At 40.5% G+C, this 17,154-nt stretch overlaps 2 protein-coding genes and 1 pseudogene across 2 annotated transcripts; all 3 read right to left on the bottom strand.

Annotated features, from left to right (window-relative positions):
- Positions 1-352: 352 nt before the first annotated feature.
- LOC145486838 (uncharacterized) lies at positions 353-1,281 on the bottom strand (annotated as a pseudogene).
- A 6,952-nt stretch (positions 1,282-8,233) lies between these two features.
- Positions 8,234-10,419, bottom strand: LOC145487025 (uncharacterized). The gene is made up of 2 exons (XM_081465734.1): positions 9,427-10,419; positions 8,234-8,820 (listed from the first exon to the last, which is right to left on the bottom strand). The coding sequence occupies exons 1-2, from the start codon at positions 9,666-9,668 to the stop codon at positions 8,442-8,444; spliced, it is 621 nt and encodes a 206-aa protein (XP_081321860.1). The 5' UTR covers positions 9,669-10,419; the 3' UTR covers positions 8,234-8,441.
- A 2,558-nt stretch (positions 10,420-12,977) lies between these two features.
- LOC145487833 (uncharacterized) lies at positions 12,978-16,922 on the bottom strand. Its single transcript, XM_081466628.1, has 4 exons — positions 16,233-16,922; positions 15,996-16,041; positions 15,601-15,745; positions 12,978-15,256 (listed from the first exon to the last, which is right to left on the bottom strand). The coding sequence occupies exons 1-4, from the start codon at positions 16,920-16,922 to the stop codon at positions 13,756-13,758; spliced, it is 2,382 nt and encodes a 793-aa protein (XP_081322754.1). The 3' UTR covers positions 12,978-13,755.
- Positions 16,923-17,154: the final 232 nt, after the last annotated feature.

Here is a 17,154-nt window from a genome sequence, read left to right as displayed (position 1 = left end):
AGCTTCTCTTCAATCGTCGGTATTGTGTACTTGGGTCTTCTGATGGCCTTGTTAATGGTTTGACTTGGATCAATGCATATTCGAAGTTTGCCGTTCGGTTTCTCTTTTACCAGGATGTTTGAGAGCCAGTCTGTAGGTTGTGTGACCGGCCTTATGATGCCTTCATCGCATAGTCTCTTTAACTCGTCATTTACTCTGTCCAACTTTGCCACGGGAACTCGACGCATTGAGGCGTGTACTGGAGTAACATTAGGATCAAGTTTGATGTGCAAGGGGGTTCCAAGAGGATTTCTGCGGCCTGGCTTAAATACGTTTGAGTAGTGGTGAAGCACATCTTCCTTTGTCAGTTTTCCTAGTGGTGGAGGTGACTGCATATTGCACGGAATTTCTTCTTCAACTGCGTTGCTTCATCAGCATACATCTTCAAATAACCCAGGGCTTGTGCATCTCTTACGCTGAGAAGTGGTGGTTTCTCATTAGGCACGTTGACCACAAGAAAATCTATGGTGTGAATCTTGCCCCTTCTGTCACAACACAAAGTTACTTGGCCTTCAGGGCGCATAGTTTCGCTTCCATACGTGTTAATCCTGCTTCTGGTCTGTGAAATCTTTACGTCAGGAAACACCTCGCTTAGTAGACTGATGGGTATGGTGTTACACGTGGATGCCGAGTCGATTTGTGCTTTCACTACTTTTGTTTTTTCTCCATGTATGAGATGTAAATGGGCAAAGAATTTCCTTGGAGGTTGTGAGGGTGTCTCGCAATGCACCACAAATGCTTCTTCACCGTTGTCTTCATCGACAAAATTTGATTGCTGCTGTCGTCCTTGTTGCCTTGCTCCACCTCCACAGACGCGTGCGAAATGACCAGAGATCCCACACTTTCCACATCTTTTGCCAAATGCTGGGCAGTGCTGTTGACGAGGCTGTTGATGGTTGCCGCCACACCAGAAACACTGTGACAATTGCTGTACCGGCTTCAGATTTTGCCACAGATTTGCAAATGCTGATTTGCTTGTAAAATTCACTTGTTCCTGTTGTGTGTTCCTGGCAGTTTTCATGAGCTGATTTGCGAACACAGTCGCTTCGAACATTTTGGCAACTTCGACAACTTCTCATAGCGTAACCTTTGTTTGGGCGGTGTTTTTATGTTTATGCCCTTTCCCGATAAGTTTCACTCGAAGAGTATCAGACGTTAAACCGGCGATAAATTGGTCCCTCATAAGCTCGTCAGCGAAGTCTTCATATTCACACTGTGCTGCTTGATTACGCACTCGCGTCTCCCAGGAAGCAATCGATTTGTTTTTGTTTTGCAGCAAACGAAGAAACTTTTGCCGTTCCCCTGACACTCCAACGCTAGCGCCATAATACTCTCTCAATGCGGCGACAACACAATGAGGCTTCTTTTGGTCGGCTTCATCCAAACCCAAGCTGTATTTATAAACCGTTCTCGCTGCCGGAGATAGAGATGCCTGGAGACACGCCATGGCTTTATCAGGCTTGGTCCATTTCAGTGCGTCAGTTTCTTTCGATGGATCGAACCAATTTTGCATGATGCAGTAATCTGTCAAATCTTCTATGTATGTTTCCAGGTCGTGCTTGTCATCTCCTGTTGTCTTAAACTCGGGAAACGGGGTGTTCGAAGCCATATCGCTGTAGACCGAGGAATAGTTGAGTCGGTAAAGCGCTAGATCCGTTAGATTACTAAAAAAGATCCCACCGCTGCCACCATGTTTGTCGTTCGGTAACACATTCAAAACTGAATTTATTAAGTTGCTGCAAGTAATAAATACATGCTATCTGGATACGTGCGTGACAATGTTGTATAGTGCAATTAAGGTGCAAGTGCATATGATTAAGACACACAAAGGTGCAAGCGAATGTGCATAGTGTAACAGTTTAGTGGTGAAAATTGCAGACGCTTGCGAATGTAAATGCGAATAAGTTATTGTTTACATGCGAGATCAACGACTCGCCATTTGCATATTTGCATGAGGCGCGACCTTTTCTTTTGAATATTTTGTTTGCTACTGCGTAATTCTGGCTACGTTTCCTCTAAACTAATCCTCAAGCTTTCCGAAGAATTTGAAATTATGTTTTCCACTTAAACTGTTTGCTCGTTACAAAACTTTTGCTTTCTTGCAAGTAAATATGAAACATGTCAGCGTTCAATCGCGCTAACGAAGTATTTAGACTCTGTAATTTGTTAAAGGCATTGTTAGTTCGGTTCGAATGGTTTTCGTTCCTTCTTTTGAGTAATTTTTGCTGTCCGTGTAAAGTTATCATGAACAGGTAGACAATCTGCTAGTGATATACGTGAATGAGTGTTTTATTGCTCTGACCAGCAACGCACGTTGCGTTACAATCACAATGAAAAGATCACGATTTATGGAAATTATAATCACGTTTGAGGAGTCTCATTACAGTGCATTTCAAAGGTTTAGGTCTCATTTACACATTTAGCAAAGCAACACTGTTGTATAAATTCCCTTATTTCAACTAGTCAAAAACGAAATAAACAGATAATTAATCCAGACGGCATTGCATGTTTACTGCGCTGGCGGAAAAACTAGCTAAGAGTGCAAAGCGCATCATAGAACCCTTGATTAAAATTCCTATTTTTAAGCAGAGAGTATTTCACCGTTTGAATCACTGATTTATCCCAAGTAGAACCGGAGAAATTTATTTTTCATTACTAGCCGTGACGCTACAGGAGACAGTAAGCCAGTTAACGGGATGAACATGGAAAGAAAAAACTTTCCCTGGCGGAAAAACTAGCTAAGAGTGCAAAGTGTGTCATAGAACCCTTGATTAAACTTCCTATTTATAACCAGAGAGCATTTCACCATTTGAATCACTGATTTATGCCAAGTAGAACCGGAGAAATTTATTTTTCAAACTAGCCGTGACGCTACAGAAGACAGGAAGCCAGTTATCGGGATGGACACCAAAAGAAAAAACTTTCGCTGGCAGAAAAACTAGCTAAGAGTGCAAAGTGCGTCACAGAACCCTTGATTAAACTTCCTACTTATAAGCAGAGAGCATTTAACCGTTTGAATCATTGATTTATCCCAAATAGAACCAGAAAAATAGTTTTTACCTTTTTAACCGTGACAGTACCTTACAGTATTGTGTTACCGCTCACGTGCCAAAAACATACACACACTTGAACACTGAAAGATCTGAAAAACCATGAAAACCAAAATGGTCGCATCGGCTTCTCGTGTTTTGCCATCAGAATATATTTTATGCAAAGAAGTTAAGCTGGTAGCTGATTATGGAATATGCTCAGGTACGTTAATTTTTAGATGTCAAAAATGCAACAAACTAATACAAGGCGAGCAAGTGATTACTTGAATTTAGGTCAGTCTTGTGGAATTACAGGTTTAACAGTTGTCAAACTGAAAGTTCAATACTCGTACGAAATTCTTTGTTCGCTGTTATTAGCTGTTTATCAGTTGTTCCAGTACTCCCGGTACTAGATATGCTCTGTGGCTGTTCAAACAATAACACTTCTTCGTAACTTCCGTTCAATTTTTGCTTGCCGTTTAAACGGACATAAGGTTATTATAACAGATGCGAAAATGTCACGAACGGTATGAAACGGAAGTCATTTGAACGGTAAGTTAATGTAAAACGATTTTCAAGGAAGATTTAAACATCTAACAGGCAGTTTCGTCAGTTTAACAGAGGAGCATTTCAGTGAACATCAAAACAGCATGGTACAAAATATCTTGTTGCCATAAATTAATTGTGACGTGATGCGGTCGCGGTCAACGGCCGTGAATACTCAATGAAAGGTTTTCGCACGAGTGAACAGTTCATTGTGGCGACCTCAGTACATTTGTTAAAACAGAAAAGTTTTTAAGCCCATGCTAACTGGGAAAAAATTAATAACCAAAATTAATAAACTTAGCTGAAAGAACGCATTGCAGGAATAATCTAATACTCAAGACGCTCTATCACACTACGTTACATGTCTTACATGCAACATTTCGTCAAGGGGTTTCAAAGCTTTCATAGGGTACAAAACCCGTTTGGATTGCCTTAAAAACAATGATAAACCCTTTGGTAACTCTCTTGAAAGCCGTTGCTAACGCTTTTAAAAGTTCTTTGGAAACCCTTCAGAAACCCGGTTTCAAGGGATTTCAAAGAGTTTCAAACTCTTTGGAAACGCTTTGGAAACTCATTAGAAACCCCTTGGAAACCCTTTAGAAACCCGGTTTCCATAGTTTGAAACCCTTTGGAAATGCTTTGGAAACCCTTTGAAACTCTTTAGAAACCCTTTGGAAACCCTTTGGAAACTCTCTAGAAACCCTTTGGAAACCCTTTGGAAACTCTTTAGAAACCCTTTAGAAACCTGGTTTCAGTGGTTTGAAACCCCTTGGAAACGCTTTGGAAACTCGTTAGAAACCCCTTGGAAACCCTTTAGAAACCTGGTTTCAATAGTTTGAAACTCTTTAGAAACCCTTTGGAAACTCTTAAGAAACCCTTTCGAAACCCTTTGGAAACACTTTGGAAACCCTTTGAAACTTTTTAGAAACCCTTTGGAAACCCTTTGGAAACTCTTTAGAAACCCTTTGGAAACCCGGTTTCGGGAGTTTGAAACCCTTTGGAAACCCTTTTGATACCCGGTTTCACCCAAATTGCCATGTTTCATAAGACGTGTTTTCATATGGAGGGTCACAATTGTTCAACCCCAAATCCACAGTTTTCAATGTTTTAAAAGTCCCATATAATTACTTCTCTTGGAAATCTAATCTTCACAAGAAAATTTATATAAAACACTGATATTACTCTCAGCTTCAAGGGCAAATACAAGTTACAAAATTGTAACAAATGCTAATCCGTATTCTAGAGGGAGGTAGGACTATTTCCATACTTAAAACCCTTAAACTAGTCAGTGCTATATGCTTCCCAGCACGTTGAATCTGAAGACGGAACTGGTTGGTTCCAAGAAAAAACTTAAGAGACTTTCGGGGCACACCCCCCAATCTCATTTCAATAACGAACAGATGCAGTGACCAACAGTTACTACATAATTTCATTGTATCAATACTGCACATGTCTTATTCTTTCATATTTCACTGATTTGCTTTGTTTTTTCTTCACCTGACAATTTAATATTAACACTAAGATAGAACTGGTTAGTTCCTAAAAAAAACTTACCGTAATTTCCGGCAGATTACCCGCACCGGTCGTTTTTTGCCAAAATGAGAAAAAAGATTCAGCAGATTACCCGCACTGGCAGATAACCCGCACCAAAAAACAAAAGAAAGTTATGCTAAATAGTTCGAGAACTCACAAATTTGAAGTGATCGAGCGAGACTAAGCCTTTCATGTTCGTGTCCATTTGGAATAAGATAAAAGTTTCTGCTACTTGGCCACCAATAGGGCAGTTAAAAGCACTCTCCTCAGCATTACTTTTTTAAGTTTGATTTTACAAGTTAAATATCCAATGTATTGATGTTTAAGACTTAACAGAATGTGAAGCGTTCGTTGTTGGAGCAATCAATCATTGAGCGCCATTTTTGTAAGGTTGAGAGAAAGCTGGGACGAGTGTAAAAGATCCTTATGGGGTAGGGGTGAGGGGCAGCCAAAAAGTACCCGCAAAACAGCAAAACTGCAATTTAGAACTTATAACAAACCTTTAATGTGCTAAGTAAAAACTATCTGCAAAACTCTTTTAAAACACTAGAAATAACAAACAGTTCATTCACTTCTGAAATGTTCGAAAAATACCTGAAACATGCATTCCTTCACTAAAACCTAAATGATCCCAGGCTAGTGTTCAGTTTGATCAAGTTCAGTTTAAAATCCATTAAAGTCCTCATCTTCTGTGTCACTATTAAACAAGTCAATTAAATGGGCATCCATAACAGGATCCAGAGCGGTCGCAGATTCCATTTCGTCATAGTCACTGATGTCCGACTCATCGCTCGCTCTATCCTCAGCACAACCCGTAATGCCTGCCTTCCTGAAACCATTTGTGATTGACGTTGTTTTCACTGCCCTCCATGCTCGAATAACCCAATCGCAGACTTCCGCATGTGTTGCCCTCCTCATTTTCCTGGTTTCGGTGAAGGTGTGTAGGCCCTCCGACATCCACTTTTCCCACTTGGCATGGATATGGTTTTTAAATGAGCAATTCACAGAAATGTCTAATGGCTGTAATTTCTTAGTAAGGCCGCCAGGAATCACTGCAGTGGTTGCTTTGTGCTCGTTTTTGAAAGTGTTCCAAACATCTTCATCGATGTGCACGCTGAAACTGTCGAAGATCAGGAGCGATGTTCTGTCGAAGAGACACAGGTCTTGGTCGCCAAACTTTCTCGCCCCAAACAGCCATTCCGTCGCGATCGATCCATCCTTTGCCGTGGCAGTGGACAACCACACCATCTGGAAGCTTTTCTTTTGGCATTGTTTTGCGTTTAAAGATGACCATTGGTTTGAGCTTTTTCCCTGACTCCGAGCACGCAAGTACAACAGTGAAGCCAGTTTTTTCGTGACCGGTGGTTGAAACAGGAACGCTTTCAGTGCCGGTTGAATCAACAGTTCTGGAATGAGGAGTATCAAATGACATCGGAACTTCATCCATGTTGAAAACAGGATCTGCTTGGATGCCAAGCTCCTCTTTTCTTCGCGAAACAAACTTGCGAAAGTTCACAACTTTCTCCTCCCGGTCATCTGGCAGCTTCTGGCCAACAGTGGTTCTCACACGCACGGATAGGTGATTTCGGCGCATGAATCTGTTACACCAGCTCGGACCACCAACAAATTCAGCGACATTCATCTGTTTTGCCAACTCCTTCGCTTTGAAACGGATCATAACGGTGGTGACTGCACGGCTCTTTTCTCTTTGGCTGATGACCCACTCTTTCAAAGTTCTCTCCAATGCAGGAAACTTCACTTTACCAGTATGGCAGGTGCGTTGACGCTTTGGCATTTTCGTCATTACAGCCTTCTTCTTTCGCCAGTAACGGATCATGGATTCGTCGATCTCAAACTCTGGTGCTGCTGCTCTGTTGCCGATTTCATCTGCCCGAGCGATAACTCTCAGCTTGCACTCAAATGTGAAACTTTGTCGTGGGCGTTTCAAACCAGGCATTTTTAAATTGAACTCGTACTAAACTCGTAACTGACTCGTGGATGCACTTATCGTAAATGATTGATGTTTGTAAAACTTATTGAGTCAGTGAGCCTTTTATAACAATTTTGCATCGAAGAAAGCTTTATTCATTGTTTTTGTCAACAAAGCAATTTCCAGCGTGCAATTAGTAAATTTTCACACCCATTGTTTTCGATATTCATTGAGAGTTGAACTGACTTGTAAAATTCGGCTCGCAATTTTCTCAAAAAAACAATATCTCAGGATCCACTTGGTCTTAGAAATCACTTGAAACAGGAAAATACTTTTTAAATCAAGGCAGTACTAACTAAATTTTCCACTGATGCGTCACGTATTTTTGTATTATTTCTTCACTTGTCAGTGTTTTGTTTACACTCGTGCCGACAATTATATTTTTTATCACGTTTCACTAATTATGCGGTACCATGAATTCAACAGATCAACAAGATATTTATGGTATCTCAGGTTCTACTGGGTCTAAGAAATTGCTTGAAACCGGAAAATACTCTATAACTCAAGGCAGCGCTAGCTAGGAATATTTCGCTGATGCGTCGAGTATTCTTGCATTTTTTTTATCACAGTCAATGCTATTTTTTCACTGCACGCGTGCCGACAAATGTCGGCATCATGTTTCAGTTAGGCTTTGTGTTTTCCACAATAAAAGACACGTTAAAAGCTTTAGGTGAGAATTTTTCTAAGCAAAAAAAACTAGCTGTGAAATTGACAAGGTAAGAAAACTATCAAAGCACAAACGCGTAGCAAAAAATTTGTTTGTATGGAATTTTTTTTGTATGATTTCATCCAACTTGCATCAGCTATAATCAACGTTTAAAAGAATTTTATAGCAAATAAAGCACGATACAAGAGTTGATAGGACGTGTTTCTCGTTTAAACAAATGAGGCATTACACAGGTTTGTGGCAAGCGTATATTTAATGACTCTTATCTTTGTTTTATCTTCTGTCAGTACTATAATAATTACTGTTAAATACTTACGGGAAGATTAAAAAATTATCAGATAACCCGCACCACCCTATTACCCGCAGCAACAGTAGTTTACTGAAAAATTAACGCATTACCCGCAGGTAAACTGCCAGAAAGTACTTTCAGGGCACGCCCTCCATTATCATTTCAATACCAAACAGATGCAGTGACCAACAATTACTACATAATTTCACTGTATCAATACTACACGTGATTTTTTTCAAATTTCGCTGTTTTGCTTTGTTTTTTCTTCATCCCGACACTTAAACATTAATTAAGGGCAGTGTATACTGACACCAAAACCTTTCTTCCTGAATCTACATGTAAGTGAAGCTACACACTGATACCGAATACACTTGCCAAGTACTGTTCATGCTGGAAATCAAAGATCATGCCCTCCTGGAAACGTAGCATACTTTCCTTGAAGTACTGGTGCCTCTGCAGGATGCAGCTAGGCATGGGGTGATAGTACTTTGGCTTTTCCCCAGATATCCTGTTCTGTACTGCCCTGGTAAGGGAATCCTTGTAGGGGTACTCATCTTTTTCAACAAGCTGTACCACAAGGTCCAAAGGTGGAGGGCAAGGGCTGTTGTCTGGATTTTTGGGCAATGAACCACGGCATCCAGTACACCTGCTTATCCTCCGGTTGCTTTTCATGATAGTAAATGGATTGCTATTGTGCCATGGTTTTCTTACTGCTGGTGGCTGTGACCTGTCAAATTACAATTTAAAAAGTAGACAAGGTAAATTTGCTATAAGCATAAATTAACGCAAAGATGCAGTCCTTTTCAATCTTTCATGTGTATATATTTCATATTTCATGTGTATAGTCTTCTCGGATAAGGACGATAAACTGTAGGCCCCGTCTCACAGCACTTCACTGATCTGGCTCTTGTGGGACGTTAAAGAAGGCATGACATTGTTCGAAAAGAGTAGGGGATGTAGAACCCGGTGTCATGGTCTATCTGACTTGTGCCGGTCATTGGTCTGGGGTGGGTAAGGTGAGATCATACATGGACTGAAGTGACTGCAAAGTGCACCTTCATATGCTGACGTCCGATCTCACCCCTTCGGTTCCTCCGCTGCAAGGGAGGAAATTGACACCAACCTATCTATCTATTTATATATGTATCTATATTTTTTTGTTGGGAGGGGGGAGTTAATCCCAGGTTATCGCCTTTTCTTATAATACTTTAAGAAGTTGTGGGAGGTTTTCCATTTTCAAGAGAATAAGTAGCCAAGAGTACCAAAACTGCACATCACTTTAAATTCTCTTTACAATGTCATTACTTTCAGGATAAAGTAGACCCTTAACTACCTGTTTGGAGAACCTCCTGGGTGAATGCATCCTTGCCTAGGGACCAAGGCTCGTGGCATGATCTGCTGCAAATAACCTGTGTTTGAAGATTGGACAGGCATGTCTGATGTCATCAATCCACATGCATGGCTTCCTAACATCATAGTGCTTAACACCACAAAGCTATCTGAAAGCCTGGTGTGGTTTGGAGCTTTCATGGTCTGTTGCTGAAAACTACAGGGGTTGTCAGCAAAATATGGCATGCCTAGTGTATGTGTTCCTTGTTTCCTGGGTACTTCGAAATGGAGCTGTTTGGTCCATCAAGCTGCCAAGATAAGAATGTGGCTGATTCTGGCTACCAAACTTCCTGGAAAAAGTGGAGTGGAGGTACTCATCTTCCTCAAGTGTCTGAATGGGTTGACCACCTGCTAGGGGCAAGCTGGCTATAGGAACATTACTTGCTGTGCAGCCTGTTCTGACCTGACTGGATCCAGGAACAGATGAATACATTCTTGGTTGCTGCATATTCCCGGAAAGTACTCCAAGAGTGTGACGAGCATCATCAACTATGGGTACCTTGGTTGCTGTGCTACCTGTTCTGACCTGGGAAATAAGAGCTGATCCACAAACTGATGGCTGTGGTCTTACGTGCTGTCTGTTCTCTATTCCAAGATTGTCGGAAGGATCACTGCACTGATTCTTCTTTTGTCATCGGTCTCGTCGTTGACGGTTGTTCTTTCTTCCAGAAGACTTGGTGTTGATATTAACTGGTGCAAGGGAAGTGAAATTGTATGACTTAGCCTGACTTACTCTCCACTTCAAGAAAGAGTCCAGGTCTGCACATTTCTCAGCAACATCTAACGCATGAGAGCAGATGCTGTTTGGCCTCTACATTTTGCAGGTACATGTGACTTTAACATGGCTGCATGAAGTGTGGCATGTGCTGCAGCAGTACATTTGAACAAAGTAGGGATCGGGACTCTTGTCTGTGTGACTTTGTACACAGAACACCTTCGTACTATGGGGTGCCATTTCCGCCAAAATTATTGTTTTATTATTATTAGGCACAATGTTTTATTATTAGGCACCAGTTAATTATTATTAGGCACAATGTTTTATTATTAGGCACCAGTTTATTATTATTAGGCACAATGTTTTATTATTAGGCACAATCTCTTATTATTAGGCACTATTTTATTATTGTTTGGCATTATTTTCTATTATTATTTCATCTTTATTATTAGGCACTGTTTCGTATTATTTTCGTACCTTACTATCTCCAAGTAGTCAGCGGTTTTACACATGAGAACAGCATGGCAGACATTGCGAATGATCAAGGGATAGACATCTTGACTTTGTAGGCCCAGAAAAAGCAAAATGTAGCTGAGTATGTAGAAGCAATTTATCCTCGAAGTATAAAACGATGGCAACTAACACTATTTCCGACTTAAGGCATGAAGTTACCTCCCGATTACAAGAGATTGTTGCTTGTGTTGGTGTGTCTCATGACAGTGACTTAGTGGAGGAGCTTGAAGAAATTCAAAAGCATGTGAATCTCCTTGATTCAGTGACAAGAATACCTGAAGAGTTGTTTAATTTGTTGAGTAGCGCACGATCACTTTTACAGCAGAATGAGGAAAGAGCAAGTGTTGTTCGTAGTGGTACTCCTGGTAGGCCAGCTTATGACATCAGGAAGGAACAACTTGAGATGCTTCTAAGAGCTAGATTTAGTGTCCGATCTATTGCAGACCTTTTGCACTTCAGTTCAAGGACCATAGAACGACGAATGCAAGAACATGGCCTCTCAGTACGTGCTTTATACACCGAAATGCAGGATAGTCAGTTGGATGACATAGTGAGGGATATAAAAAGAGGGAACCCAAGCTGTGGGTCAAAAATGTTGGCTGGGTACTTTGGTGCAAGGGGTATATTTCTGCCTAGACGTCGGATAAGGGAGTCACTTTCTAGGGTGGACCCTCTTGCAGTTGCTGCAAGACGCTGCAAAGCAATAAAATGGCGCGTGTATAATGTGAGCAGGCCACTTGGTCTCTGGCACTTTGATGGAAATCACAAACTTGTGAAGTGGCGTTTTGTTGTCCATGGCTGTGTGGATGGCTTCAGTCGAATCCCAGTTTTTTTATCATGCAGCACAAACAACAAAGCTGTTACTGTGTACTCACTTTTTATCAAAGCGGTACAAGACTGGGGATTGCCCTCAAGAGTCAGATGTGATCAGGGATCTGAAAATGTGGATGTTGTCAAATATATGTTGAGTACTCGAGGAACAGGGAGAGGCTCAGCTCTGGTTGGTAAAAGTGTGCACAATCAAAGAATTGAGCGAATGTGGCGGGACGTGTTTGAAGATGTTTTGGCAAATTTCTACGAGTTGTTTTCTCTGATGGAGGAACTGGGTATCTTTGACCCTTTATCTGAGTGTGATTTATGGTGCCTTCATTATGCATTCCTTCATCACATAAACTATCGTTTACATGAATGGTCTGCTGCCTGGCTGAGACATCCCTTGTCTACAGCCAACAACAACACACCTCTTCAACTTTGGATCAAAGGTTCACTGAATTCTGCAGAAAACAATACAGACCCGGTTGATGTTACTGATGAATATGGCATTGATTGGAATGGTCCTGTTCCCCTTGATGAGGACACTGTGGAAATTCCACCTACTTCTCAAGCTCTGACAGATGAGCAAGTTGCTGACCTTGAGTCAAGAACTGAGTTACTTCGAGAGTCTTCAATAACAGATGATAAAATTAAACTTTACAAACTTGCCAAGGAATTTCTTGAGCAGCATTAAGTTGAAGTAACAATCCACTCTGGAATGTTTAAATGAATGACTTCTTACTGATACCTGAATGTGTGTCTCAAACCAATGGCAGACATACATGCAAGAGAGGAGCCTAGGGTACCCAGCTTCACCTTTGATGTTCAATCAGTAATGATTATTTTGATGGTCTGTTGTATGCCCATAAATTATAGTTACTATATGACTTCAGCTCCATTAGAAAAATCACAAGTTTCTCCCACCCATTCATACATAATTTGTTCACACATGGTTGTTTACTCTGTCCTTAAGGCTGCATTCATTAAAAAGCAGGAGGGGGGAGGAAATTGTATAGAGTACTGTATTTTTAACATCCCCCCTGAAAACGGTACAAAATTACGCATCCCCCCTTACCTGCTTGGAAAAAATTTGTATCCCCCCCTAACAGCTTCATGTCAGGAAACTTGAGTCCCAACTTAATGTTAAAGCATGCTTTGTTCTTTCACTTTGTAATCAGTGGCGTATCTAGGGTCCCTCGTGTGGGGAAAATCTTTGGGCCTCCACCTTAACCTAAGGCCCAAAGGGCTGGAAAAAAATTTTGGGCCCTTCCTTATAAGCTGATATGGATGCACTTTGCAAAAATCACACTTAAAAATATTACCATTATTCTGTATATATTTGATGTCTAAAAAAATAAACATCCCCCTGAAAATTGCTCTGAGAATTAACATCCCCCTTCTGGAGTACAGAAAAAGGCTAGACATATCCCCCCTCATTTTCCTCCCCCCCTCCTGGTTTTTAATATGGACGCTATAAAACAACAAGAATTTTAAATTGAAATTCTTTATTCAACTGAATGTAACCCTGCAATAACAAAATGTTGAACTTGAACTTGTTTAACACAACCACTGAGTAATAATATTGGACTAATATAAGCACTATGAAACTAAGCTTACTTTAGTGTAGGATTCTCCTATAACGTTTCCTATTAATTTTGTCCATACAGCAAACCTATAAAGGTCTATAAAATTGGGCATGGTCGTATTATATATGTTGTTTATAACTTGCATGCAAGGAAGAACTGCATATATTTCAATTAATATGTAAAAACATAATTAAAGAGCCCAAAGCAAGAATGTACTCCCAAGCGAATCTTGCTTTTTTGCATCAATAAAAGAACTTTCTTGTCAATATTTTCGGGTTCAGGGATGTGCCTGCAACTCCAATTAACCACCCAAACCCAGAATTCTGTAAACAAAATGGTCTTAAAATTAAAGTCACTTAGGACATTTTTCTCAGGGCTCTTCAATTTTCTGAAACAGTAATCAGTAATATTGATAAACAGTGTGAACTTTATGCTTAACTGTATCCACTCTTACAGGTTTCCCAAGTAATAGTATGGCAACTTTAATGTAAAATGGGTGGCCCTCTCTTGAACATTACAGTATTCTACTGCTATCAAGATGTTTTCATTTTGATATAATATTATAAAAGTCACAGGTTCCCAATTTTGTAATCTTCATACATGGCTATAAAATGTAAATGTCTGCACAGACAATATTCTGTTTTCCCTAAGCATAGCCAAACCCTTTGCTGTTCCTGATTGCAAACGTCATTGCATCTCTAAATGCGACATATGTTTTGTGAACAGTTGGAAGGTGCAACATAGGCCCACATGTATTGGCCTTGGGAAAGGGGGATAAATTACCATCTTTGTCAGGATCATGAAGGAACCCAAGAGTTAAATCCCAACCGACCTGTAGTGGTGGTAATTGTTTACACCCACAAGTAAAAAATAGCAGATCACTTAAGGTGATCGTTGTTTCCCCTTCTTCTACATCTTGTAAATAGTCGCACCAGTGAGAAATAATTACATTTTCTAATACTCTGTTGTTTGAGCCTTCTTCACTCTGAAGAACAGTAAACAAATTCTTGAATGAATCGGCATCTAATTCGACTGGACTGTAGCAAAAAGCTTCATGAAAAACATCAGGATTGTTTGTAATTGCCTTCAAGACACCCAAGTCTGATAAACCCTGTTTGAATTGTTCCAGGGCTGGCCACGCCCTCCCCAATGTGAGCCAATGAGCTGTTCGTTTTACAATGTTGTCAATGTCCTTAATGGACTTAATTTGTTGAAGGGTACCCCCTAATTCCAAAACCGTGTCCAGATTATTACGTGACATAACTTCATTTCCTTCTTGAACTGACTGAGCCCTAGAAAGTTGTTGCAGAGAGGTCTTAAGTTCAGGTTCATATATATCCTCAACAGCTACCTGTACTTTATCTGGACCATAGATCAAAGCATCATACTGAACAGGAGATAAAAAGCAAAGCCCAGGGCCCCCATGGACAAGGGACAGAGCAGTTATTTTCCCTGCATACAGGTATTCTGAGTTTGCTAAACATGAAGCATTGCATGACAGGAACAGTGCTTCCTTTGGACCACGGAACAACTGCGAATTGGCCAGCCGCTCTACAACAAGAGTTAAAAATTCACGTGTTGGCCCTCCCAAATCCACAGCACCCTCAGATGTCCCAGAATCGTCACTGAATCTCACGGATATCTTGTTACTGGGAGAAAACGATTTCCTTGTCAAACCCCTTTTTGTGCCCTCCCAGATATCCTTTCTACAGATATTAAATTTTGAAATTTTGTTTTCATTGACTGCTTCAGCTAACTGTGACAAAATGTCTTGTAACGACAAGACAGGAGTTACATTTATTACTTCCACATTTGCCACCTCAACTGAGGCTTGCTCATTATCAGAGTCCAATTCTATAGCAATGTCATCCTTAAATAAGGAGCCATAAAAAAAATCAGTGTTGCCTGTTTCTTCCAATGGCATTATGCTAGAGATACTTGATAATGGTTCTCCCTGTTCACTCTGTTCCCTTGGTAATGGTTCCCCCGGTTCACTCTGTTCCCTTGGTAAAGGTTCACTTGACTTATTCTGTTGCCTCGGCATTGCTTTACTTGCCTTCTGCCTTTGCGAGGGGGTGCTGATTGTCTCACTGCATGCGACTTGGGAGTTTGCATCTTGATTTGAGATGTAGGAGTTACCAATGTCACTGCGAGGAAAAAGAAAGGTAAAACTACTACTTTAGTGCAATTTTCAGTATCAGTTGTGACAAAAAAATGACTACAGAATGGCGAATGAAAATATCACAACTGATATTTTTCCATATGGTAGTCCACCTCTTACAATCACTTCTTTCGAAAATTGCATGTGGTGATACAGTGTACATGGCTAATTATATGTCAAATATTGTTGTTGACAGGTACCATAACTTTGTGATAGTGCCTAATTAGTGTCCAGTTTTTGGCTTTTAGTTATACATGGTTTTTTGGATTGAATTAGTCAACTGATAAGCAACTGTTTTGAGGAATATTATAACATAAAAAACACGCTTACTTGGGTCGAATTGTAAAGAACAATTGATCACAAACAGGGCATTTTGAACTACTGCCATCTGAGGTGTTATGCCACTCCTCCAAGCAAACACTATGAAATACATCACTGCAACATGCTGGGGTAACTCCTTCACCAACAATGTCCTCTAAAAAAAAGAAAGATATGACCCCTGGGTATTCTACAATGTGAGGAGGGTGATGAGTGGGGAGGGTGTCTAGAATGGTTGTCGAGAATGACTAAAACATCTCGGATTACATGTAGATCTTAATGAAATATAAGCGAGCCTGCAAACTAAATGTAATTAACTTTAAAGACTGCCTTTATTTTCTCTTTCCGTGACAACGACCATCTGCATTAATTGATTGAAATCAAACCCTGGTTTTACATGTTTGTACTACACCCAAAATAAACATTTCGTTCGTGACTTAAATACTTGACAATCTGATAAGAATAAACTCAACAATGTCACACAACTTCGAACTAACGACAGTGGCGCTGCGATTTTTCAAAAATACAACAGGGGACTTCACTTGGGCAGACGATAAAAACCTGTGCATTTAGCACCGATTCAGTGAAATATATGCTTAAAGCTTATATCTAAACAGCAAGTATATTTCAGTGACAGTTCTTACCTCCGTATGTTCCCTCAACTTATCCATTGCAACGAACTGTAAACATGAATTGCATATTTCTTCCAAAACTGAGGGATCTGTGTGTTCTTGAACTGTGTTAAGATCGATGTCACACTGAATGGGTCGAACATAAACCCTTCCTTGACCTATAAACTGTGATATATACTGCACGGTGTTCCCTTGAGGCCCAGTAGGGATGATGTGCAATTCTTGTTTACCTGGTTCGGCGTACATCAGCTCCAAACCACCCACATCAGAGAGCCTCGGAAAGGAATCCACGAGAACAGAATATAGGCGAGCAAATGTGCCGTCTACGGGAAGGGCAATTTTCTTCTCTCCCAAACCACAGAGAAATAGTTCTCTCTTTTCTTGTACGGTAGGGACTTCGGCCTGACTTTTATCTGCCAGGCATACAAACTTTCGTGTCACGGTTTTCTCCTTCTTCGCCGAGCTGCCACGTCCCCTTTTGACAGTGGAGAAGTTTGTATTTGATGGCCTCTTCATGCCGTAAACATTCGGGAAAAGCCGCTCCATTTCTGTTTTTAAACTAGTGCCAGTGCCCTGGTTCGTCGTGGAAGGAATTGGTTTAGCTGTTGAGGTTTCTCCTTCATCAGGGCTAGCAAGCCCTTCGATTACCTTAACGGCTTTTGAAAGCAGATCCTTTACCATGAAAACGTTGTTCTCCGCCATGTCATGTCAACCTATTTACTGTGCCGTGACTACTGGAGCTGCTGCCGAGCTGCTGAGATTTTCATTGGTCGAGACGAAAAAAGGCGGGAAAAGTGCTAATAATGAAAATCAATGCCTAATAATGCAACAAGGTGACTAATAATAAAAAATAATTCCAAACAATAATAAACTGGTGCCTAATAAGAAAACATTGTGCCTAATAATAATAAACTGGTGCCTAATAATAAAACAT

This window comes from Orbicella franksi, chromosome 5, assembly GCF_964199315.1.
Source record: "Orbicella franksi chromosome 5, jaOrbFran1.1, whole genome shotgun sequence".
In the NCBI taxonomy this organism is placed as follows: domain Eukaryota; kingdom Metazoa; phylum Cnidaria; class Anthozoa; order Scleractinia; family Merulinidae; genus Orbicella; species Orbicella franksi.
Note: the sequence above shows the minus strand (reverse complement) of the source record. Positions and strands in the feature narration are given on the sequence as shown.

Bases quoted from the DNA above. Each gene is read 5' to 3' on its own strand.
- LOC145487025 (XM_081465734.1), bottom strand. From the start codon at position 9,668: ATGCCATATTTTGCTGACAACCCCTGTAGTTTTCAGCAACAGACCATG. The intron at 8,821-9,426 runs GTAGTTAAGGGT...GTAATTTGACAG, and splicing joins CCAGGAGGTTCTCCAAACAG to GTCACAGCCACCAGCAGTAA.
- LOC145487833 (XM_081466628.1), bottom strand. From the start codon at position 16,922: ATGGCGGAGAACAACGTTTTCATGGTAAAGGATCTGCTTTCAAAAGCC. The intron at 16,042-16,232 runs GTAAGAACTGTC...TATTCTTATCAG, and splicing joins AGTTGAGGGAACATACGGAG to ATTGTCAAGTATTTAAGTCA. The intron at 15,746-15,995 runs GTACAAACATGT...TCTTTTTTTTAG, and splicing joins AAATGTTTATTTTGGGTGTA to AGGACATTGTTGGTGAAGGA.